Source organism: Corapipo altera, unplaced genomic scaffold, assembly GCF_003945725.1.
Source record: "Corapipo altera isolate COAL_440 unplaced genomic scaffold, ASM394572v1 1, whole genome shotgun sequence".
NCBI lineage: Eukaryota > Metazoa > Chordata > Aves > Passeriformes > Pipridae > Corapipo > Corapipo altera.
The window spans coordinates 2008339-2032634 of NW_020884873.1; the positions used below are offsets into that span (position 1 = coordinate 2008339).

The 24296-nt window shown below is 39.2% G+C and overlaps 1 protein-coding gene across 1 annotated transcript in view; it reads left to right on the top strand.

The window, feature by feature from the left end:
- PIK3C2G (phosphatidylinositol-4-phosphate 3-kinase catalytic subunit type 2 gamma) overlaps nt 1-24296 on the top strand; it is a 195393-nt gene that overhangs the window by 144146 nt on the left and 26951 nt on the right. The window contains exons 26-29 of the mRNA XM_027665212.1: nt 7286-7478; nt 8053-8174; nt 12481-12589; nt 20774-20849. Of these exons, the coding sequence (XP_027521013.1) occupies nt 7286-7478; nt 8053-8174; nt 12481-12589; nt 20774-20849 (500 nt within the window). The remainder of the gene's footprint in view (nt 1-7285; nt 7479-8052; nt 8175-12480; nt 12590-20773; nt 20850-24296) is intronic.

Here is a 24296-nt window from a genome sequence, read left to right on the forward strand (position 1 = left end):
CCATATGAAAGTTTTGGGCAGTTTGAATTATGCTGTTTATATGTCTCCTTCCCATGTAGTAGAATCTGCTAGAATCTGAGAAAACTGAGGTAGCAGGTTTAGAGAAGGCTGGAACAGAGACCTAGAGACTTTAAGGTTGACTTTCTTTGGAAAACAGGAGAGGAACTTCTCCAACAAAACTATTGTTCCATTACTTTGCACACAGAATAGCATTGAGTTCCTCATCCTTTAACACTTGTTTTTTTCATCTGCTTTCACTCTTGTCCCTTAGCAAGATTGTTATATTTTAAAATTTAATTACAGCTTCACATTTACCATCAACTCCTACCTTATCCTTTCCTTTAAAATTTTACATATTCCCAAATTACAGGCTTACATTTCCACTTCAAATAGGAAACACGCACTGTCTAATTAAATTGTAAAAGTTTTGATTCTGTCAAATAGTTTGGGTGGTTGTGTCTGTCTCTCATGGGTGAAAAATCCAATTCATTTAGTTAGTGAAAGAGGGCTGGGATATACATAACAAATAGGAAAATCTGAGTCTTCAGAGTGAAAATTGCGTTAGTGTCACGTGAAGCTCAGAGCTGGTGCCCTTCTGGAGGTGGCAAGGATCAGTATTGCTCTTCAGTTGGGTAAGATATAGTTGATGTTGGCATCACTGCAGCCTTGCTTAGCTGGGAGACTGAGGATGAAGACTTGGTTCAGGGCAGTTGAACCTCCACGCTCTTTCGAGTTGGGCCAAGGTAGTTGTGGGTATTTTGAGGGGTATGGCAAAGAAGGTGAGGGACTTCAGAAAGAGAATTTATGTGCAGTCTTCCTCATCCAAAGCATGTGGAATAACAGCAGGCATTTGCAAGGAGATGTGGCCTAACAGGAGTTTGGAAGTAAGAAGGGTTGATGTGCTTTGTTGTCTGGTAGAGGTTTGTATTTGGGATAGGAAATCCTGTTCAGCTCTGAGAGATTATTGGTAGGACTCAGAGACCAACATCTCCTTCTTCCCATTAGATTAGGGATGGTGTTAAGGAAATGGAGGCTTTCAGAGTGGAAATTCCACTCAATTCCTGCACATCAACAAAATGGTTCAGACCTCTGCTGTGCTCTGGGCTCTGTTCTTATTTGAAACTGCATTTTTTGCTGTGTTCAGTGAACTCTAGAGCTGTTGTTCCAATTTCCTTTGAAATGCTGAAGTGTAGATTTGTTGTTGTCCATAGAGATCATTACATCGCATAGAAAAGTCAGGTATTGCTGGAGTGAGTATTTTGTTCATTAATATTCTTAGGATATGTTTGTATTATAGATGCTCATTTGCAAGAAGAAAATCACTTTATGTTAGTTCATGAATTTCCATGGATTCTATTTCTCTTGGAGCTTTTTTTTCTCCTGCTTTATTCTAATTTCTATTCATATGAACATCATTTGTGTTAAGTCAAAAAAATGTATTAGCATTTCTACATGTTTAAACATGGACAGAACATCAGGCTTTGTGTTTAGTAGTATTTGAACTTCTGGAAATTTTATCCAGGCACTTTCCAAAATTAAGAGTTTAGGATGGCCTGACAACTAGATCCATGCAGAACTTGCCCCTGTGTAAAAACATTTTCCAACCTACTTCTAGGAACGTTAATATCTTGAGATTTTTGGGAGCTTTGTGTTATCTACATCATCTTTATTGCTGTCCTTCAGAAAAATTCATTCTTATCTGCTTGTTATACGAAATATTGATGTTAAAAAAATATCCAGTTACATACTTCTCATGGTCATTCTGTAGCTTATTCATCTATTTTTCAAGCTGTCCTTAGAAAGACAAGGAAATTGGAAGCTCTGATTATTAGCACAGCTTCTAGTAGCTTTTAAATCCCTTGCAGTTTGTAGCTCCTTTTTCTCTATAATTACTTGCAAAAACACTTTATTGTTTTTCAAATGTTCTTTTCTGGACAAGGAGTGTGGTCATTGGAATGTCAAACACTGCCAACAGAAAGTTATTGCTTGTTCTAAGTACAAGGTAGTTATTGTAATCTTTCAGATTCAGTCATAAAATGTATCTACTGAAAATCCCAATCTTTGGCAGTGCAAATAGGAGAAAAGTATTTCTCTGTATTTCTGTAGAAATGCATTGCTTTTAGCAATTTTCTGAGTTTAGTTTGAGCAATAATAGTGACATTGCCCCTGCTGTTGTTTAAAAACAACGTGAAATGATGAACGATGTCACAAATATTCACTGGCAGAACAGTGTTAATTTGTTCTTTGCTGTCACCTTTTTAGCCAGCAGAACAACTCTATCAGAGTTTGGACTGTAACATACTGACCCCTGTCAGGATTGTGAAGCATTCTGTGTTTTTACTAAATTCCTTTAGTCTCATTCTTGATTTAAGATATGTTCAGCAATCTGTGGTCCCATTTGTGCACTGTATTCTTCTCACCTCGGGTCAGTTCCCTGTTAGGAGCTGATGAGCAGCAGTGTTAAGCCTCACAGCTCCCAGCCTTCTGGAAGGTCACACCCTCAGGTCGTGAATAAACAATGCACCAATTGAGAGTTAAACAAGAGTTTCTGTGTCTCCTTGTCAGGCCCGTGCACCTCGTGCCAAACGAAACATCGTTGTCTCTCCAGCATCTGCCCTGAACTCAGTTTGATCCTTGAAACTCAGTTTGATCCTTCATCCTCCCTCTTTTCCCCTTCCCCTGACAACAAAGTTTTACCAGAAACTGGAAACCCATCTTACCTCTGGATATAAACTTTCTCTATGGTTTTCTGCAGATGTCTTCAAATGTCAGGATGGTGTGGGGCACTGCCTGACATTTTTAATGCGCCTGCAAAGGGGTGTATTTAAAGGGGTATTTAAAACTGTTTTTAAGAGCATAAAGTTAGCCTAATGCAATGAATGGAGCTGATTTCAACTGATTGCAGCATGCAATATAACCCACTCATAGAAGCCCATGAATAAGAGATGCAGGATGGATCTGGCAATTACCAGGGAAGCTCGTTGCATATCTTCAGCAGCCTGATTGAGGGAGGTGCTGCTTGGGTCAGCTGCTGTCTTTGCTTATTTATTAATGGAGTCATTTGCTAGGTACCTCTCATTGCCGAGGTCAAGCATATCCACTCCAAGCCACAAATGCCAGCAGTTTTCAGACTAGACAATTCACAGTAACTCCTTTCAAAGCATGACACTAATCTCAAACTGCAGTCAATCCCTGTTTCTCAGGTGGCTGCAGATATTTCAGCAAGAAATTTCCCAAGCAGCTAAAAAACACAGTGAAAGCTGATGGCATCTGAAAGAGACAAAAATACAACACTAAACTTTATTTCAGTGGCATTCAAGTAGTTTGTAAAGATTGTGGTATATGTGCCTCAAAGGAACAGAAGGCAGACTTCCTCCTTGAAGTTGTTTAAGGCATTATGAGGGCTGTTGTACAAACTCCACATGCCACCAGCTCAGGGGAGAGGAATGTCATCTGTCCTGGGAGAGGCTCGTGGGAGGACTAGTAGGGAAACTAGACTGGAAGATGCACTTCAGGAAAGTACCTGATGTGCTCAGCCTGTGGGATAAGAGTTAGTCTGGAAGTAAACCTGGATTTTAAAGCCTAGCAAGTCAAGCGGTAAAAGGAATATGATTATTGCTTGTATACTATGACAGTGGGAAATAAAGTACTAAACTGAAGGGTTATCACTGCTGTACATGGAAAGGATACCAACTGTCCATGAATAAATGTCACTGAGAATTATAAAAGGTCTGTTGCTCAAAACAGTAATATTCTGGAAAACTCTGTTAAGGGCTTTTGGGGGCATATGCCCAACTTGTTTTAAAATGGAGCCTGGTAAATTCATGGATGTAGAATATAAATGAAACAACATTCACTAACATCTCAGAATCCCATGAAAATAAATTTTGCTCATTATCTTCTAAATTATTTTCAGGCCTAGATGGAAATGAGAAGCAGAATAACATCAAAAATGATCAAGAAAATTATTCTGAAGTTAGGTGTGAATAATAATTATTACATATACTTAGACTAAGATCTTGAATAACTAGTCAGTAATAATGAGTGTATGTGCTGTGTAGAAATGCTGGTGTATCCAAAGAGATCCAAGCACCAGCCCTCAGAATACCAGTCCATAAGAAATGTCTGCTTCTTGAAAATCAAGTCACTATCACTAGTCACTGTTGAAAACATTAACCAAACTTTTCATCCATCTCTGTTTACACAAGCAGTGAGCCAGTCTGTTCATATTTTACCTGATACTGTAATTTGACAGTTCTGTAGAAAGACTGAGCACCAAATCTGAAATTCAAAGTCAATTCAGCAGGTGAAAAGCAGAAAGTCATTACTTTTCAATAATCCCAGATATTTAATTCACTTCTCTGAGAAGCAGGTCAGACACCAATGTGCACAGTTATTATCATGTGGAAAAATAAATTTTTTGTGCCTGAAAACTCTGTTAGCAATATTGTGATTCAGTGCTGATGTTACTCTAGTTAATGACAGATTCCTGTTTTCTTCTGATTAACCTGTGCCTTTGATGTCCTTCATATTGGTCACTTTAGTTTTGCTTTCTATGGACCATCAGGCACTAATTCTCTAAGCAGCTTGGGCTACCAGAGCTCTGCAATAAATAAGACACTTTTATCATCTTTGCTAAGACAGAGCCAGTTTTGGGCACAGGCAAAGGTGGTAATGGCCAGGGAGCAAGAGGACCTTGACAAGGAATACCCATGACCTTACCAACTTCTTTTCACTATTGCTAATCTTAAAGTGGCTGCAGAAAAAAAGAAGGTGTATGTGGAACTGGGGGAGTTCAAGGAGAAACTTCAACCACTGGTCCTCGGGATGAACTTTAATAAATGCTAAGAGAAAGGGGAATCAGATACCACAGCGTGATAAACTGGGTCATTGAACTAACCCAGGCCAAAAATATACTGCAAAATTTCAAAAAGATACGACACATGCGTTTGATGTACCCCATTGTTCCTTGTATAGTTAGGAACCAGCTTTTGGCAAAGAGGGTTCCTGTAACCCAGTTTGTCCTTGGAAGCAAGTGCAGAGAACAGTAACCAGAGCTGTTTTACCTTGCTGTGAAGACACACTCAGAGATGGCATCAGAATAACAAAGAGGCCCTCTCAATTCCTTGTTGCTGGTATGATATAAGGATTGCTGAGTGTTTTCTATTCTAACAAAGAGTACTGCATACAGATAAAAAAAATATCAAGAGGGGGAGAAAACAATGTATACTTCTGATTTTATTTGATTTTAAATGTGATAATTTAAAATAACTCACAGGAAAAATTTACAACAATGACAAAACAAGCCTCTGTTTAGATTTAAAGTATATGATTAGCAGTCTGGGTTTTGAAAGTATTTTAGAAGCCTAAAGGACCCATGAAAAGAATAGTGGTACTCTGATATCAGGCTGTTCTACAGAGTGATGATGTCTGAATCAGTACTAATTTACCAGCTAAGGTCTGCTTTATGTGAATTAAATTGCACCATGTTTAGCTGAAAAGTTATCGTGTCTCTTATAGTAATATGGCTGATTCCCTAATTGCTTTGCTATTATATGGCCAGTTACAGATTCTATAACCTAATATCTCAATGACTTAGGAAGTGTTTCAGTAACACATTAAATTAAGTATGTAAGAGTTAAAAAGGAGAAGTTCACCTCTGATGCAGCCTAATTAATCAGCACTGAATTGATCTTGTACTAATATTTTGAAATTAGGTTTGTTTTCTTGTTTTACATTTGAGTGTTAATTTGTTTAATTTATTAAATAGTCTGCATGTATCTGTTTCTGGAGAATGTAATTAATAATTAAGATAATTAACCAAATCAGTTCAGAGATACTTTTCCTTGCATTTCATTGAGAAAAATATATACATCTTCTCAGTTTACCATGCCTGATTAGTACATGATAAATTCACACATTATTTTGAATAAAATCTGAAGGGGGGAGGGGGGCAGCGAGCTGGGGAACTATCTGTAGGTGGAATATTCTTTCTGGTGTGGCTTCATCTGTGAAGCTACAGACTTTAGCCAGAGCATCTGAGATCATGAAAATTAGGCTAATGTGATGAATGGAGCTGATTTCAAATGATTGCCCTACGCACTCCAGCCCACTCAGAGAAACCCATGAATAAGAATTTAATTTGAAATGACAGGTGAAGCATTTGCTCAGCTTTGAACAAGGGATGATGGAGGTGGTTAAGGATATCATCAGCCCTTGTAACCTACTTAGATATAGTAAAAAAAACTGGAAGAAAAGAAAGAAAAAAGAAAAAAAAGCACAGCAAACCCCTGATAATTTGGTAGAGGTTTGCTGCCATATGGCCTGAAACTAATGGATTGTTGTTCTATAACATCAAAACCTATCTTGAATATCTTCAGAGAGCTGTAGAAATAAGCAGGGAAACAGAAAAAAATTACCATCACAAATTAATAGGTCTTAACAATTCAATTAGCAATTGTATTCAAGAGGGCAAGTGTTTTCTGATGAGTACTGCATCTTACTCTTCAAAGACCTACGATTATCTTGCAGTGTTATTTCTCAAGTCAAGTTCCTTTTGACTTTAAAACACATTTGCAGTACATATCTACATGTATATCTAGGTTGTTTTTAACTATTGTGTCTTTTCTGATGAAGGATCTAAAAACTCCAGGAAATCAGAAGTGTGTTCTGGCTTCCCTTGCACAGGGATGAGATGGAGGGAGATACCAGGAGAAAAATTCCCTCTATTTTTTTTTTTTTTTTAATTCATCTTAAGCAGTTCCACAGGGATAGAGCTTTTAAAAGCTGGGTAGAGGATTTAGCAACACATCATGCGCAGCTAAATCACAAATTGAATCCAAGAGCCTTGTGCAAACACGTGTAAGTCCATGTGAGGTTAGCGCAACCAAAAATAAATATAATAACTAGTGCGTTCTCTCCTAACTGTCAAAATGAACACATGTTGTTCAACCTTGGAACCCCTCAAAACACACGTGGAAATGTTCTGCTTGTCTCTGTTGTCTGCAAGAACTCTGATGGTGTCATGCTAATGAAGAATAACTGCTCCAAGCTAAGCCATGAGATAGGCTATGGCAAGAGCACTCCTTTAAGCAGTAGAGCTCTGGGCTGGATGTGCTGCATTGCTGCAAATAGCAGTGACTGGTGTTTATGTGGGTATGTGTTTGTGTGAGGTGGGCTTTAGAATTTGTGATTTTTTTGGTCTTGCCTCCATGAGAACAGGGATCAAGAAATGGAAGCAAAACCGGGGCATAAATAACGCCTCTTCTGTTTGTTTGTTCTTCAGGAAAATAAGGGAAAGTTTGGAGTGCTTCCCTGTTAAACTCAATAACTTGATCCACGCGCTTGTACAGATGTCAGTGACAGGCTCTGCAAAGCCTCCAGCTCCAGAGGCTGTCCCCCAAGAGTGGATGATGCTGGACACAGAGAAGTCAATCTCAAGAGCCACCATTTTGGGATTCAGCAAAAAACCTGACACTGTGTGTATTATATTCTTTCCTTGCCCTCATTGCCTTGATCTTTAACGACTCCTCTGAGAGCTTATATACTCTCCCTCTTCCTTTATAGAAGATTTACTTGTACCACATTAAAGGGATCCTGGGATGAACAGCGGTGCCATAAGCAATGAGCTACCAGAGAGAAAGAACACCAGGCAGGCAGATATTTGCAGGGAGCCATTAAGGAGAACAGTTCATGCCCTATAGTGAAAAATAAATCAGAAGCTAATTAAAGCATCCAGAAGGAAAGCATGGCACAAAATTAGGAAGCCTAATAGAAACTGGAGGCTGTTATATGATGCTTTAATGATGCACTATTAGTTTTCACACACTGCAGTGATCTTTCAGTGTTTGAGTTGTATGCTATCCAGGCAAGTTTCTCTTTCTGTGCGGTAAAGACTGTGAATTACAAACTGAATTCTCTGGCACTTGGCACTACATTAAAGGAAGGTTTTTCTTTGTTAAAATCACCCTATATTTTCTCCTGTGCATTTTTTTTTTTAACATGCCTCTCTGATAATTTCTCTTTTCTGCCTCTCCCTTTTTCCCAACACAGATATATCTAGTCCAGGTGGTGCAAACCTGCAACGTGGTCACTTTCGTGGAAAAGTCGTTCGACCAGTTCTCAAAACTTCACAGCCATCTCCAGAAGCAGTTTCCATCTCGTGCCCTCCCAGAGTAAGGCAGCATATTAGTGAATGTTATTCTGCTGTTAATTGGCTCTCTCTGTGCTCAGATAGATCTGTGAGAAGATGCAGGGCAGACATATTTTTAGAAACACAAAGGCAATGCAACGTATTCTATCAAGGCTTCTGTTCAGCCCCAGAAGAAACTGAATCATAGACTATTGTGACAGTCTAGCTTTCATTGTTCCTTTTTTAATGGGAGGAGAAAAGGGAGAACAGCTTGGGCCTGACAAAACTATTCCTGAAATCAAAGGATAGGTGGCGTTGACTCCATTAAAGGCACGATGGGACCTTTAATAGTTTTTATTTTCTTCATGATGCTTATCAAAACTCATAGAAAAATCCATATATTAAAGCAGTGTTTACATTGGAATATTTACACTGGATCAGAACAGAAACAAGCCAATCTCTGACACTGGCTGGCATGAACAACTTGCTTACAAAAAGATGCACATATTCCCCAGCTGAGAAATATACAATAATCTTATGTACTATCCTGGCTCCAAAACCCAAACTTTGTGCCTTGCATCATTCAATTTAAAATCTTTTGAAAAACATGCTGTCATTAGTTGCAATAATTCTGAATATTGCTTTTTGTGCATGTCTGTTCCTGCTTTTCATTTCTGAATCTTATTTCTTCACAGTTTCCTGGGACAGTGAGTCCTGCAGTTTATTTCTATCTTACGTAAAACTGCTTTTCCTTAGGTAATGATTGACCATGGCTTTAGTAATACAAGTGGCATTATTTTTTCTACAAGTATCTACAAATATCATATACATTATACTGAATCCTCCATTGAGAATAAAGTAGTCCTCTCCACACCGTCATTCTGACTCATCTGGTACAAGCCCTTCTTCAGGCTCTGTCTACAATAAAACATAAAGGTGGCCTAAAATACAAGCAGTTTACTTGAACCAAGTTGAGATTCAAGTGATATCCTTGAAAAATATAAAGGTCTGGCGTTTGACCTGAAGTACACAGCCACAAACAACATGGTTTTGACTTAAAGTCCAAGAATTTCAGATCCAAATTTTCTATTCCCTCAAGCTTGTGAGAAGCATTCAGGTAAATGGCTTTAGATTAGTTTATTCTAGAGAATCTTTCTTCTGCCTGAGGGGACTCCAATTTGATTCATTATGAGTGGCTCACATGAACTGGTTTGCAGCAGCTGGTGAGAATCGAAATTTCACTAAACAAATACTGCAAGTGCTTGAATCATGATTTTGATTTGGAGATATTTACACGCTAACCTTTAGGTTGTAAAATGAAATATTTAACAAGTACCTGTTTATGACAGAGCCCTTTGAAAGAAAATACATTTCTCTGTAGAAATGCACAGACCTCAGAAACCCTGTTGTGAATTTCAAAAGTAGTACTAACCATTTTTCAGATAAATCTACTTTTAATAAAATCTCTCACAACATTTTCACAAAGAGTGTTTCAGAACTCACAGAGGGTTAATCTGCATATACTGAGGCTGTCTCTAAGAGCACCAGGGCTCTGTTGTCATAATTCAGTCCCAGCAGTAACCTGTCAATGCATGATCTTTCTCCAAGATTATGTTAAAGAAATTCATTTTATGATATTTCTTGATAGCCATGTTTTTTAATATTAAAGTTTTGGTTTGTTTTCTAACAGAACTTCATTAATTTGAGGCTTTTCATGTATCCCAGATTTTATCCTAATAATAAAAAACTAATTATTTCTTTAAAAGGAAATTGTTATTATTACTGAAGCTTCCATACCATATCAGACCATTAGTCTATCTGTGTGTTACAAAGCTCCAACTCTGTCTGATGCCAGATGCTTCAAAGGAAGGAAAAAGCCTTGTTCCACAATATAACCACAAAATCAGTTTAAAAAATGTATGATTTAAAAAGTAAAATGTTTATTATTACTAGAATAATTGAAACTGCTTACAGAAAGGACTTGGTTTCTGCTTTGTATTGATTCCATGAAATTGTATATATTTATGTCTCATTAGGAGAAAACAATGCAATATGAGTGCTTCATACAAGTGCCAAATACTGACTATATTGCAAGAAACTAATGGCAAAAGCTCAGAGTTCTTAGAATCTGAACTTTTGCTATTGACATGTGAACATTCAGCCCATATTTACAAGCCAAAGCACAGCTGCCCCAAGCAAACCCTTGCATTCTAGCATTCGCCTTTTTATTTGGTTTCAGAGAGATTATTAATTGCATTTAGTTATCGTTTTGTAAAAGGCCAAAAATCTTTTCACCCAGGAAAACGTTCAAGTGACATAATTTGTACACAGAACAATGTTCAAGCTGACAAGTAGGGAGTGTAATCCTTTGTGGAGGATGTCTGCACACGGTGCAAGTTTATGTTTTTCTGGTCCACTTAAGGTAGATGCAAAGCTGAATGTCAGGTTGGGAAGTTCACCTCTCCTAACACAAGAGCACTCACAAGGGCAAAGCTGGTTTCAGCCACAAACACAATTCAGCAAAAGCTCGAAGGCCTCCTAAAGAAGGGTTTGGTGCCACACAAGGTTCATATTGTCCTTCACTCCAGCAGTTATTGGTGCTATCAGTCAGCAGTTTCTCTGTCCTCTGGCCACTGTGCTTAGGATGAATCTTCTGAGGGCCTGCATTTTACAGCCAGAGCCCTCTCTGTGTGTTACACAGTCTAATTCATTTTAAGCTGCTTCCAAACAGCTCCTCCCTATAATCCCTTGAAAGAAGTCCTTTTGTGCCCCAGAGGGGAACCCAGAATACTCAGGCTATCTGTGTGTGCCAGATGACCTGGGCTCTATTTTTATCTGTGCAGCTCGTCTATGTCATGATCCTGGGTCATATCTCTCACTTCCTCCACTTCTTTATGTGTCCTGCCACTGTGGTTTCACAAGGCGAGAGTCCCCTCTTGCTGCTCATCTGTGCAGCCCCTCACTGAGCCCCAACCCTTCAGTGCCATGGGCAGAAATAATGAAAAGTTCATAAAAACATACAGTATGCTGCTGTCATCCTGGTCCTTTGCTGGTTTAATTGCAAACTAAGTTATACCAGCCCTGAGTTTTTCCTCACAGTATTGCCCAGCTGCCTTTCTAAAGGCTGGCCAAGTGTCCCTTTCCAATGTATCACGTGCTAGACAGCTCCTTAGTCATTTGTCTGAAGCCTTCAGATGCCTCTTGAGATCTAGTGGATGAACAAGGTTGTAGCAAAAAAAAAAAAAAGAGGTTTGTAAACAAGACACAGTTGACTATTTACAAGTGTGGGGGTGGTGGAACATGAAATATAACCAGATCAAAACTTCTGCCTTCCTCTATCCCATACATTAGAGGACATAAAGCATAATGTTTATTATGAATCTGACTATTAGCAATCCATATCACAAAAGCCATTACGTGCAATTTAGCACAGATAGCTTTTCTAATGCTCCTTCGACCTGAGAGATAAATACCCTTCATCGGGGCAAGGTTAATATAAATTGATTATGTGTATTGTTAAAAATCTAACCTTTTGACTGATTTAATGTGCATTGTCTCTAAAATGCAAAGATGATTCAAGTAAAAAAATGTGAGGTTTTGACATTTTCAACCACCAAAGCACTGGAAAATTGACATAAGGCCATTCTATGCATATGTGATTTATTTACTAAACTGAAATTAAATTCGTCTTAATAAAAATTCAGCAAGATCATTACTTTTACCATTGTTATTGCTATTGCTTTTGTTGGGATTGATTTTTTTGCTATGGACAATCGTTTGTTTTCATATATTGCTTTTATTAGGCTAGTGCCTGAAATTACATATGGGATCAGGGACCTGCTCTGAAAAACCTATCTACACTCTAAATAGCTGAGGTAAAAATGCAAGCAATGATATATTCATCAAATGTCACATTGTTTCTGTAGGGCTTTGGTACTCACTATTCTGTTGTAAGGCTGTGTATAGCATGAGCCCTGGACTGAGATCAGAGATCTCTTGTACTGGGCACAGTGAAAAAAATGGGGAGGGCAGTGCTTTCCTTTTTCATAAAGGGCTAATTATTTAGATATCACAAAATGCAAATAACTGCCTTTTAGGTTTTATTTATTTACTTACTGTTAAATTAATGATTTAGACAGAAAAAGTGCTACAGTATGAAACAAAATATCAGCAAATTATTAGAAGAACCAGAGTGAGAGGGTAAAAAATCCTCTGGACTCTGTACCCATCCCTTCCTCTACCTACCAAACCACTTAGAAAGTCTTGACTTTCTTCTGTTAAGTAGAATTGGAAACATTTTCAGCAAATACAGTATAAGAGTTATGCTTACGAATATTTTTCTTTTGCAGGTTTCCCCACTCGTGGCATTTACCTTTTACAGATCTTGAACATAAAAGAGTGAAGGATTTGAATCTCTATCTGAAGCAGCTATTAAGTGGCTCCAGGAAACTGGCTAATGTGAGCATTTCTAGGTTTTTGTTTTTTTTTTTAATTTACATATGACTTCTAGTGGGATTGTACCAAATGATTCAGGAATCCTTCCATTGCCCCATTTGGAGAAAAAAAAAAATTACATAGGTGACACATCTTCTAATGCAGCTGTTTTGGGATGGAGCCATTACAGCATTCATCAAAACTTAAGACAAAGACAAGCATGACGGAGAAATAGTTTATTAGACCTGGCAGGGCGTTTTTCAGAAAAAACTTTTCTTCCTTTGCTGCCATCGAAAAGTAGTGATTCACTGAATTTTTGACAGAAAGGAGTAGGTTCTGAGGAATGTAATGTCTGAAAAAGGAGTAAGCTTTGAAATATTGAAAAGTCTGATTTTGACAGCTGTTAAATGAAAAGTTCCATTCTTTCAGCCCAGAAATACCCATTTCAAAATGTGGTTAACATGGAGAAGAAATTGTTTTGCAAACATAAGACCAAATACAGACTGTTTCCGTATTATCAGAATGATACATTGTGTCCATTAAAATTGGGGTTTTCTCATTTTTTGTTATTGCCTTCTGAGATTTGAGATTCTTCTGTTTAAAAGTGGAAAGTTTAAATGGTAACAAACATTGCCTTTTCATTGTCTGGGCCAGGACAAAGCCTTATGCACCTCAGTATCATAAAAGCCACGGCTGAGAGTAGCTAAGGGGCCACTGCCAGGTGAGCCATGTCATGGCCTCAGGCCCACAGCTCAAACTGGGGCTGCTTTGGTTTAATAGCATAGACAGTCTAGGTTGCCAAAAGAGGGTATGACAGGATGTCTGTTCTCCAAAATTTCAAACATCTTGCCAGAGGAGAAAAATGTTTACTATCTAACTATAAAATTTTCCCAGCTGTGACTGTGTAATGGAGATTAAAGAGGAAATTGTCCATATGCAAAACTAACAAGATTTCTCTTATTAATATGAATATAAATTCTGAGCCCTGTGTTGAAATTGAGAAGACTTTCAAAGAGGATAAAAACTATTTGTCTCACAGAGTTACACCTAGTTTGGTACAAACAGCTGACTTGGGTGCTTGGCTCCCTTGGCTGAACCTGCCAAATAATCTCCACAAGTATGGGTTGATTGTTGTGCAATTAAAACATGAGAAGTCCCACCTCAACATGAGCAAGAATGTCTCTTTACACTGAGGGTGGCAGAGCCCTGGCACAGGCTGCCCAGGGAGGTCGTGGAGTCTCTCTCTCTGGAAACATTCCAAACCTACCTGACCCCATTCCTGTGTCACCTGCTCCAGGTGCCCCTGCCTTGGCAGTAGGCTTGGCCTAGATAATCTCCAGAGGTCCCTTCCAACCCTAACAATTCTGTGATTCGTTTCTGACGCTCATGTTCGGGTCGTGGGTTTATTTTACGTTAGCGCCTTTTGGTCACAGCTGAGGGAAAGCTGATATAAGCCAGTGACCTAGAAATGAAAAGCTGGGTATCTTCTGCTGTGCTCTGGGCTGCTGGAAGGTACACAGATTTTCAATTTTGGGCCAAGCACTGCTGTGTAGAAGCCTAAGCTTCAGTTGAAAAATTATACTGCTTAAGGCCCTGGGATAGCAATAAAAATGTTTCCCGGTCATAAAAATGTAACCCGTGTAACCCATGGTCTGTGCATGGTTAGTGATCAGCCAGAGCAGGCTGCCTTGCAATGGGTTTCCTAATGCCCTGCAGCATGCACCTATGGAGCTGGGGACATCCTCCCAGCACATTGCTGCTGGGACACTGTGACACAGCCACAACTAGGGTAGTCGGAGGTAACTGTGGGCAGATCTTCCTGGGGACCCGTGCTGTTGTGGCCCTGAACAAACCCAGCGGGGCTATTTCCAGGCTGGTACAGCCTGTAGCACTGAACCATGAGGAGAAGAAAGCAATTCTGTGCCTAAGAGGGCTGCACTGCTCCTGGTGTGCTGGACTTGGAGGGCGCAACAACAAACAGAGCAATGAGCAGGTTGTTTCCCTCTGTAAAGTGCTGCTGCATGTGGGAAATCATCTTGCTTACCCCCGTGCAGCTAACCTGCAATTCTAGATCGTAACCTTTAAAGTTATTGATACTCCATAAACATTGAATTGTTATTTTTACTTCAATATGCTTCTCCTGCTGGGAGATGTGAGAAATTTAGAAAATACTGACGTGTTCTGACCCACTTAGAACAAGGAGATCAGCCGGTGGGTAATTTCCTTTGTATTCTTTTTTTACTTTTCACTTTGGTACGACTCTTTTAAAAGTGTCATGGTGTCTTCTTGGCTTTAATCTGAGCAGAAAGCCAAGCTAGAAGGTATTCTTGATAAAAATAAATACAACTGTTTTGTCTCTTTTCATGCCTGTGACAACTTTGCAGTCAAATTTACCCTTTTTCTCAAATTGCCAAGGAGCCTGGCTGAAACCATTTAGTGAGTTGTCTGTTCTCAAGCGTTACCAAAGTGTCATTCCTATGAAACAGTAAAACTATGTAGGAATAAATAATTAATTCATAAATTTGTGAAGAAATCTGGTAAGAACAGATGCCCATAGGGCAGGGTTCCTTTTACTTTCTTGCTACAGTCTTTTCTTTATGCTGAAATGTACCTGTACTGTACAGTACAGCTACAGTACAGTAGCTGTGCAGAAGTCTGGAGTATTGTCTGAGATGGAGAGAAGAGCTTTTATTTCATTATAAAATACCCTTGTTATCACTGTAAACACATTACCCTGATTGACTAGACAACATTTTCAGCTCTGAAAAATTTAGTCCAGTCCACACAGGACTTGGTTCTACCAATTAAGTAATTATAAATCCTAGAAATGAAGAAAGAATCAGATTATATCCAAATTCCTTCCTCAGTCATGCCTTAAGTGCATGCTTTTTAGTCCAGACTAAGTTCTGATTATGCTAATTGTATTATAATTAAGAGTATGTCAGAATGTCACTGACCTTTTCTGCTAAATGGTTGGAATGAAGGAGTAGAGATGGAAAACAGCTGCCTTCTCATTTGCACTGAGCTCAAATGGAATGAAATGTTTCTTTACACCCTTCTTTAATATAGAAACTTTTCCTTTCTCCATCACTGAACATTAGTATCAGATCCAACAAATGCAGACACATCAGTTGATGGAGATACTTTTTCTTGGACCAGTTTAAATGCTTAAATATGCTCATGCCCATCCCTAGTCACAGCATTTTTTTTAAGTCTGCCATTTAACTCTGAGCATAAGCCTCACTCATTGACTTCCTCTTCGATATTTGTTGAAGAATTGCCTGGAATAGGAATGATTTTCTTAAATTCAGGTTAACACTGTTATAAATAACTCCACCAGCAGACTGTATACATGAACAACAAGCTGTATTCATTACATCAATCACTAAAATGCAGGAGCTGATGCACCTTCATTTTGCACTGAGTCAGTTAGGACAGGATCAAAAATAGGTTTCAGCACCTTTTTTTAATTTCATTCTACTCCTCCCAAACCAGTGGCAATATTTATGATCACAGTGGAAGAATATTTAGGTTTGGGCCAGTTGCACCATTGCTGACTGACTCACTGCCTGCATACACTGAAGTACCTGGGTTTTCTAGATCTGCAAGGCAACATCCTCAACAATCTTTAGACTTCTGGAGTTTTTCTTCATGAAATGGCAAAACAACCAAGCGATGTCACCGATAAGAGGTGAAGCATCAAAAACCAATGAATTGAAGCTTGGTAACACAGAAGATGACAAAAATATACGTTCTCAAAGTGTAAATCAAATCTATGACAAAAGGCAGCTGCTGCTGACTACTGTTATATTTTTCTGTTTCGCTCAGCTCCAGCTGAGCGATGGGCTGAGTGGAGATTGCAGCCCAAATCTCCTGTTATGAATTAGGGCTGCCCTGGTGGCTTGTCATTGCGTGGCTGTATTGTAGAAGGGTTATACATTGCCTGGGGACACAAAAGCAAGGTAAGGCTCCATTAATTTAGTCTGCTTTTGGCCCTGGTGTCAAACAGCAGCATTGACAAAACCGAATGTCTTCATGCTTATCTTGGAAAGACAACTTGCACGTGGCTTGGGCATTGCAAGTGAAAAATCTAAAACTGACCCTAAAGCAATGTTTTATATTGCAACCATGTGCATTTGGTGCCCTCAGCCAGCTGGGAAGATTGCATGGATAATCTTCCCATCTCTCATCATTTAAAAGATGTGGTATTTAATTTGTGGATATTATATAGTTATTGATATAATAAATATAATATAATAACTGGCTATTGTATAGTTATTGATAACACAGCTCAGACACTAGATGTACACACTGATCTTGCAAAACTACAGAGTCTTAAATACACCGATGTTATTTGTCCCACATCTTTCACATAGATTTGTTTTGTGTGCAACTTCAGTGGGCTTGGATATTTGAGGGAGTTTGTTTATCGTGGTGAGGGCATTTGACAAACATAATAGTAAGTGCAGGTGCACAGTATGCTAATCAGTAAAAAAAAAAATAAAATAGGTCTTTTGGGGTTTGAGTCTATAAAGGTTTTTCTGAATATCCAAATTTAGTAAGGACTTCAGGGGCAAAGATAAATCTAATGCAAGCAGGTAAGCAAACAGTGGCAATGTTTCAGCTATGGATAGGTTCTATAAACAGCTTTATGGTGACTTATAGGCTGTATAAAAGGGCTTTAAAGAGGGTGTAAATGGAAAATGATTGTAAATTATGTTCCCTCATTTTCAAGTGTACAGTAAAAATGAGCAGCATTGTTCTAGAGTGACTAATGTTTTACACTGTAAAAGTAATCACGTTTGATAAGAGCTTCCCATATTTCATTTGTTTTATTTGCTGGCAGTACTTGGAGTTTGCAGAGACGAGAAAACAGCTCCCACAGTGCCCGTGTGGGGGCACAGAGCGTGGTGGTACAAAGCTCCCCCCGAGGTGTGTGGGTCCCTTGAACTCCCACCACTCCTGTACTCCCGTGGCAAGGCATCCAGCAGGTCCAAAATGGGGAGGGTTCAAAGTCCTCTCTTTTCTGCTGTCCTTTCCTGAAGTTTTAACAGCTGCACCAAGGTCAGCTTTTTCTGGTTTCTTTCTTTCCTGCTGATTCTCCATCCTGTTAAAGTATAACAGGCGCATGGGTGTTCTCTGACCCCAAATCTGCTCTAACACAGCTGAAAAGAAAGCTGAAAGAAGAGGGGAGGCTGCTTTTCTTTCTATCAGAATTAAATCTGGTTTGAAATCTGGCTGTGTTTCACTACCAGCAGAGTGCTGTTCTAGTTAGAACAGTAGACAAATTCTACCCTGCTAAACTGATGCAGGGCTGTGCCAGCCCCCCAGTGCCACTGAAATTGTCTATCCTGGTGTAAGTAAAGGTGGAATTTGTACCTTTTGAGTTTAATGGCTGAAAAAAAAGGGATGTGTGAGTTCTAACCAAACTGACCATATGTACCTGGCTGCTCCCCTTTAGGCTAATGCTGTTGAGTGACCTGCAAAATATCGTTACCTATTAAAGACTATTGTCTACTTAGGTAAGAATGGTTAGACAAACTATGGGAGGCATTCCAAGAATCCATATGTAGAGAATTTCCATTTGCTGATTTAAAGGTAAAAATTTCAGCAGGGAAAAGGGTAAGTGGGTGCTTGTGGTTATCCTCAATGTCTACCTATGTGCCAAGACCATCACAGGGTCTCTTAAGATTCCCACCAAGGGCTACATTTTCCTAAAAAACAATTGTTTGTTTAGAAGTGGGCTCTATCCACTTTATACAGTGTGCCTGTGGTTCAAAGCTCTAATATACTTGTTTCTATTCAGCAGTGTAATTAGATGCGTGCTTAATTCTGAGCTTGTACCATCCCATTAAGTGGGGTCCAACTGATCGAGGTCCCACTGGTTTAGGAATCACTAGAAAGTTCAGTGTGTGCTTTGGAGCTCTGCTGACACAGGCTGAACTTAAGGTACTGACGCGCTTTGCTGGTGGAAATCTAAATGGTGGAGTCCTGCAGCAGGCAGATTAGCACAGTTCAGGGGGAAATTGCTGTCTTACGAATAACAGCGTGCAAAATGCTTATCTCCCCAAACACATACAAGACATCCCCCCACTGCTTTTGAAGCACTTAGCCCTGGACAGCCTGCTTCATCTGCCCCTGCCACATGACCTGTTCCATTAGGTTTTTGCATTCTTTTTGCCAGCATTAGCCTTGCTGCTTCCTCCTGAGCTTCAGTACCTGTTGAGTGCGATGGACACACAGGCAGGAAAAGCTTTGCAGTCAGTGCTGTGGCACCAGCAGTGTACATGCCTGTCCTGTTCATGGCTGTTGTGAGATCTTTCTGAATTCCGCTTCTGTACTTAAACCAAATGTCATTTTTTTCAGAGTGTTGTCTGCTTCAGAATGAGATTTTGGAACTATCCCGTGAAACAATCCTTGCATCTCTTATTTACAAACCTCTCGGTTCACGTATTTCCATTTATTGCAGAAAGAGTAGGTGGAGAGGAAGCAGAAAGGACACCATGCTGCTCAGCATGGAATTTTTTATTTCTCTTTCAAGTCAGTTTGTGTATCTTTCTTTCCAACTCCTGCCCACTTCTCTTGAGATCTCTGAACTTGAAGGGCTAGAGTTTCTCTGCTTATTTTCATGCTGTCAAATAAAGGCTGGTCTGCTAAAAATATGCTTTCAACCCTGGAGATTTCCTGCACATGGGATCTGTGCTGAAAGAGGGAATGAAGGTCCCACAGGGAATAACTTGCCTGTTTAAAGCTTCTGGAAACTGAAGCAAGTGTATGGGCTTTCCCCTGTAAGCTGTTTTTATCAGATAAGAGAATAATCAGTCATGCTCAGACAGGCAGGTGTATTGGCAGTCCACTGCTAATAGCTTAAGGATTTGTCATTCAGTTCAAGGAAAATAATTCTGTTGGTTTCTCCTGTTTTTTCCCCCTGATTTTTCTTTTAAAGAAAATATCAGAGTGGGAGGAAAAACTCCAACCAGTAGAATGAAAAATAAAAGGCAACTGTTAAAGTAAATCCCAGTTGCTAAATCTTATCTCTGCAATGAACACATCTTGTTCCTCTGTCTGCTGTAACCTTGTTAACTCCTCCCTAGCTACATTTGTCAGTACCCTCTTCCTTTTCTTTTTCTCCTTGCACAAATTACACCACATCTTGTCAAACTGAAACAACACAAATGCTACATGAAGTACATCTTCCCAATAAGAGACACATTATTTTCCACAGGCTTGAAAAAAACAGTGGTGACATTTTAATGCTAGAATCTGAAAAGTCTCTTGTTCTACCCATTCATTACATTGTCAGTCCAAGTAACATCAGCATGAATGTAGCAATTCTAACCATCCTAAAGAATGGCCATTCTGATACACCGCTTTATGGAAAAGCTAATAAAATGCAATTACTGTCCACCTTTGATTCAGAGTCATAAGAGTCCATTTCAGAATTCACATTTTTATTGCCTTGCCCAATACTCAAATATGGGGATTTGGTTTATTGTTTTAATTCCCTACAGCTGAATGTAACTACCTGTTATCTATGTTCACTAGAGCAGCACAGGTCAATACATAAAAATAAAAGTTACAGTGCAGTGCATAAGGTGGATTACTCTTTTAAACAGCATGGTGAAATATGATCATCCCTTTCACTCCCTGTGGGTTTCTGGTAGGATTTAACTCTGTATGGAGCTTTTCAGTGTAAGTGTCCATTAAGCTGACATTTGAGGGAGATTTATACAATATCTAAGCCTCAGGGAGGCCCACACGATGCTCGGGGTCGGTCCCGTGCCAAGGGCGAGTTTCGTGCTGACTACACAGGACACAGCAAAGATGGGCTCCTGTGTTCATGTCACAGATGGGCTGCTCTGGAAAAGCAGTTGCAGCTACTGATACAAATCCTGAGCTACTGGAGATCAAGCAAGGGTGCAGATCCATGGCCCACACAGCACACTGCTGTCTGGAAATGTGTTGACAGAGAGGGGCCAGGTAGCACCAGTACAGCATCCTTGGGACAGTGGTAATGGGCACCATTGTCTTCCCAGTGCCTGAGTAGAAGTCATTATGATTGCCCATAATCATAAGGGAAAGGCTCCCTTTTTTTGCTAAATCTAATATATACATAAAAAAATTAACAGCAATCTTCTTTGAGGGGAATCATTTAAGGCACAGAGCACAACATATGGTATTACCTACCGTATTTTTATTCTCTTTCAGAATGAGCTTGTACTCAGCTTCTTCCTGAATTGGTCCAAAAATACCTTGGCAGAAGATTCATCATCTGTGACCTTAGGTATGTGGATTATCCTTTTTTTTTTTTCCTAAGAAAGACTTTTTTAATAATATTAAATGCAGTAAAGCAAAGGTGAGTCTTAAATGTTTAGGCACCTTTATTTATTTTTTTTTAGGACGTAAAGATACCATCAAATAATTCCTAATTTCTCAAGGTCTCTGAAAATGTGTTACTAATGTCACCTGTAGCTTTCTTTCTCTTTTGCATATTCCCCTCAGCCTTGCTTCATTTCTTTTTGAATAAACATGCCTGTATGCAAAGCAAAAGTTTATTTACACAAACTGTGGCAGGTTTCTTGTTCTACAAAACAAAATATTCGTAGAAGAATTTGGAGGAAAGGATATGAGTCATGACAAAGCACAATGTGTGCTTGCACAAGCGAAGAAAATCAGGGGTGACTTCTAAGGTAATTTTCACCATGAGTGGAGCAGGTAAATAAGAGAACATTATGCTAATACTTAGGCATACATTATTAATGACAGTAGTAATTCACTTCTTGCTGAATGAGATGCTGCACTATTCCCTTAGCCTATGTAAACACTTAACCCATTTTCCTCTTCTGTCCAGCACCTAATTTAATCTAATTTCTGACATTACAGCATTAAGAGCCAAAGCATAAACTATAAAAAGTAAACTGTGAATGTTTATTGTCTTCCATTGCCTTAGTTCTGCACTCAAAATAATCTTCCGTAGTCAGTTTTAGGCAAAATAAAATCTGATAAAGAAATCTGCAGCTGCACTCTGCACCACAACAATTCAGCTGGCTGTTATGTGCTCCAAGTGATAGGATAGTTTCCAAGATCACCAGTTTTCCACGTTTCAGAAAGGAGTGCGAGTATCTCTGCATAGTTAGTTTGCATGTCCATTAAGTTAATTTAATCCCTCTGCAGACCAAGGTTTCATTATCTCTTTTGCTGAGACCATTTTTTTTAATCCATCAGAACAAAATAAATCCCATTTTTTCTTCTCAGCCTTTGGAAGATTCCCCATGTGTAGAGTTTATTTGATTAGGGCATGCCATTATCATATTAAACCCATTATGACTATTGAAAATTACTAATGGTTGCTCTAACTTTTACAAAGGATCAAGGAGATAATGCAAAGATGTCCTAGGTGTTAAGGACATAAAAGGCTAAATCTCATCACATAAAATCCAAACCAGAGTTCAAATGGAACATGTAGTCTGGGTCCGTGGTGGGCTACATCTCTCTGTAGCCGTCTTTAACCAAAGATATACAGATGTGAGAGTGAGCTGAGGCATAAGGGAGTTAAAATCTCTGGTCTTTGGAAGAATTTTGACATTTCACCAATATTTAGGTGCCTAGTTATTACAGAACATCTGGGTGTAAAAGTCTTATGCAAAAGCATGAACCGAATCTGTACTAAAACTGAGAAATAACTTGCAGCCTCATAATCCCTCCTGTGGTGTCCTGAGCTGATATGGTGTGAAGGATAAGCCATTCATTTTTGTTGCCAGTGACAGCAAAATCAAGGAAGAGAATGAAGAAACAGAGGCAAAAATGTGTTTAGTGGGTGTTTGATGAAAGCTATGTGACAGGTAACCCAATCACTATACAGTTAGTTCACTATACAGTTAGTGGAGGTGAGGGTCACATCCTGGTCAAGGAAGATAAATGTATCTCTGGCCTCAAGCAGTGTGGTTACAGGGGGATTTTTTTTTTTCCCTTTTGAAGAACTCTGCCCTTTAAAGTTTGGACACTTCAGTTCTAGACTCAGGGCAAAACCTTGGTTTAATACGGGAGAAAATAACAAGCAAAACCCAAACCACAAAAAACCCAACTCCCATTAGCCAAAAAAACTGATCACTATCATTTAGTAGAATAAAAAGAACAGACAGAATACCAGTAGCACACAAGGCCCAAATTAGGACCCAATCAGCTTAGACCTTATAAAAACAGAGAACAAGAAGCATGGGCTGAGTTGCTCTGGGTACTGCACCACTTGTGGTCAGCAAGGAAGGGCTGACAGTCAGTTGTAGTGAATTGTGGAAGAAGATGAGCTTAACTGTAAATGAGCTGCCTCAGCTATCAGAGGAATACCTGCCATACTTGTGCTAATCGCCCACTTGAAAAATTATTTTCATATGTGTTTGTGTATTCTTCTCCTGGTTGTCAGAGTTAGGCTGCTGCCATACCCTAGTGAGCTCACTGAAATCTTTGCTGCAGGGCATTTGCATGCAGTTCTTGTCCAGAGAAGACACAAGTCCAGCTAAGGCAGGAGGTGGCTGATCATGCCAAACTTCCAGGTAGCAAACAAGGAGTTGCTGGGAAGAGCACAGTGGCCCTGGAGGCTCTTGCTTGCTGAAGGTGCTCAGAAAGTCTTGATTTAAAAGTAAACTCTGTAGTAATGCCAGAGTCAGTCTGGGGAGAAATTAAGTTCACAGAGCCTGCCAGAGAGAGGTAATTACCATGAAAAAAAGTATGTTCTTTCCCCACAGATATCATTGCTTTCCAAGGTTATGAGGGTCTTAATATTAGTCCGTTTTGAAAAATAACTCAGGTTTAATATGGGCTGTAGCTTTGCATGGATGTGGTGATTTCTTTCTTAGCCTTTATGCAACCAAATAATCTGTCTCTTAGTTAGGATCAATATAAAATAAAATTAATGCCCAATAGGATCAGGTTATGAATTTTGATCAAACCAGCATCTTTCTCTTACACTGCTTTAATTTATAAATGTTGTAGGTAATTACACTTACTAAAGTAAAATAAAAATTAAAATTTATGAATTTGTACTTTGCTCCTGGTGATGAAGAGATTAGAAATCAATGCTAAATTTATTTTGACATGAATACTGAATCAGTGCTCCCAGTGTGGTGAATTCTGAGTTATACTGAATATCGTCAACATTTCATAATACCAAGCTCACTACAAGGCAGTCAGAGCAGATAGAGCAGATATCAGGAATGATTTCACAGACAGCCTTTCATAAAGGCCCTTTTAAAAAAAGGAGAAAGAAAATGTATCAAAAACATTTTTATATCAATCTTGTTTATTTTTCTCTTGAGTTTATATCTCCTGAAAATATTAACAATTCAGACTGTATTGGTTTTGCTGTGAATTATAACATTGTACAGCCCAGGACCAGTTCTGACATGTAATTGGTGCTCCATGGCTTTCTACGGATTTCTGTGGCTTCTGTCCTTGTAGTACAGAAGAGGGACTGGCTCCATGTCCTTCCAAAGGAAGATCCAAGCTTTCCAAGAGGACTGCAAGATGGTATTACTCTCCATGCAGAATTGCAGTCCTCATGAGTAGTCCCTGAGGAGAACAGCCTGTTTTGCTCATGTTATGTAGTGTTTTGATCTTTTGAAGTTGCTCATTCTTGATGTAAAGCTTTTGTCACAAGTTGTGTTCCTGATTTAGTCCCATTTAGACTCTTTTGCTGGCCAAGAGCACCTCTGGTTGGCTTGGAGAACAGAACCAT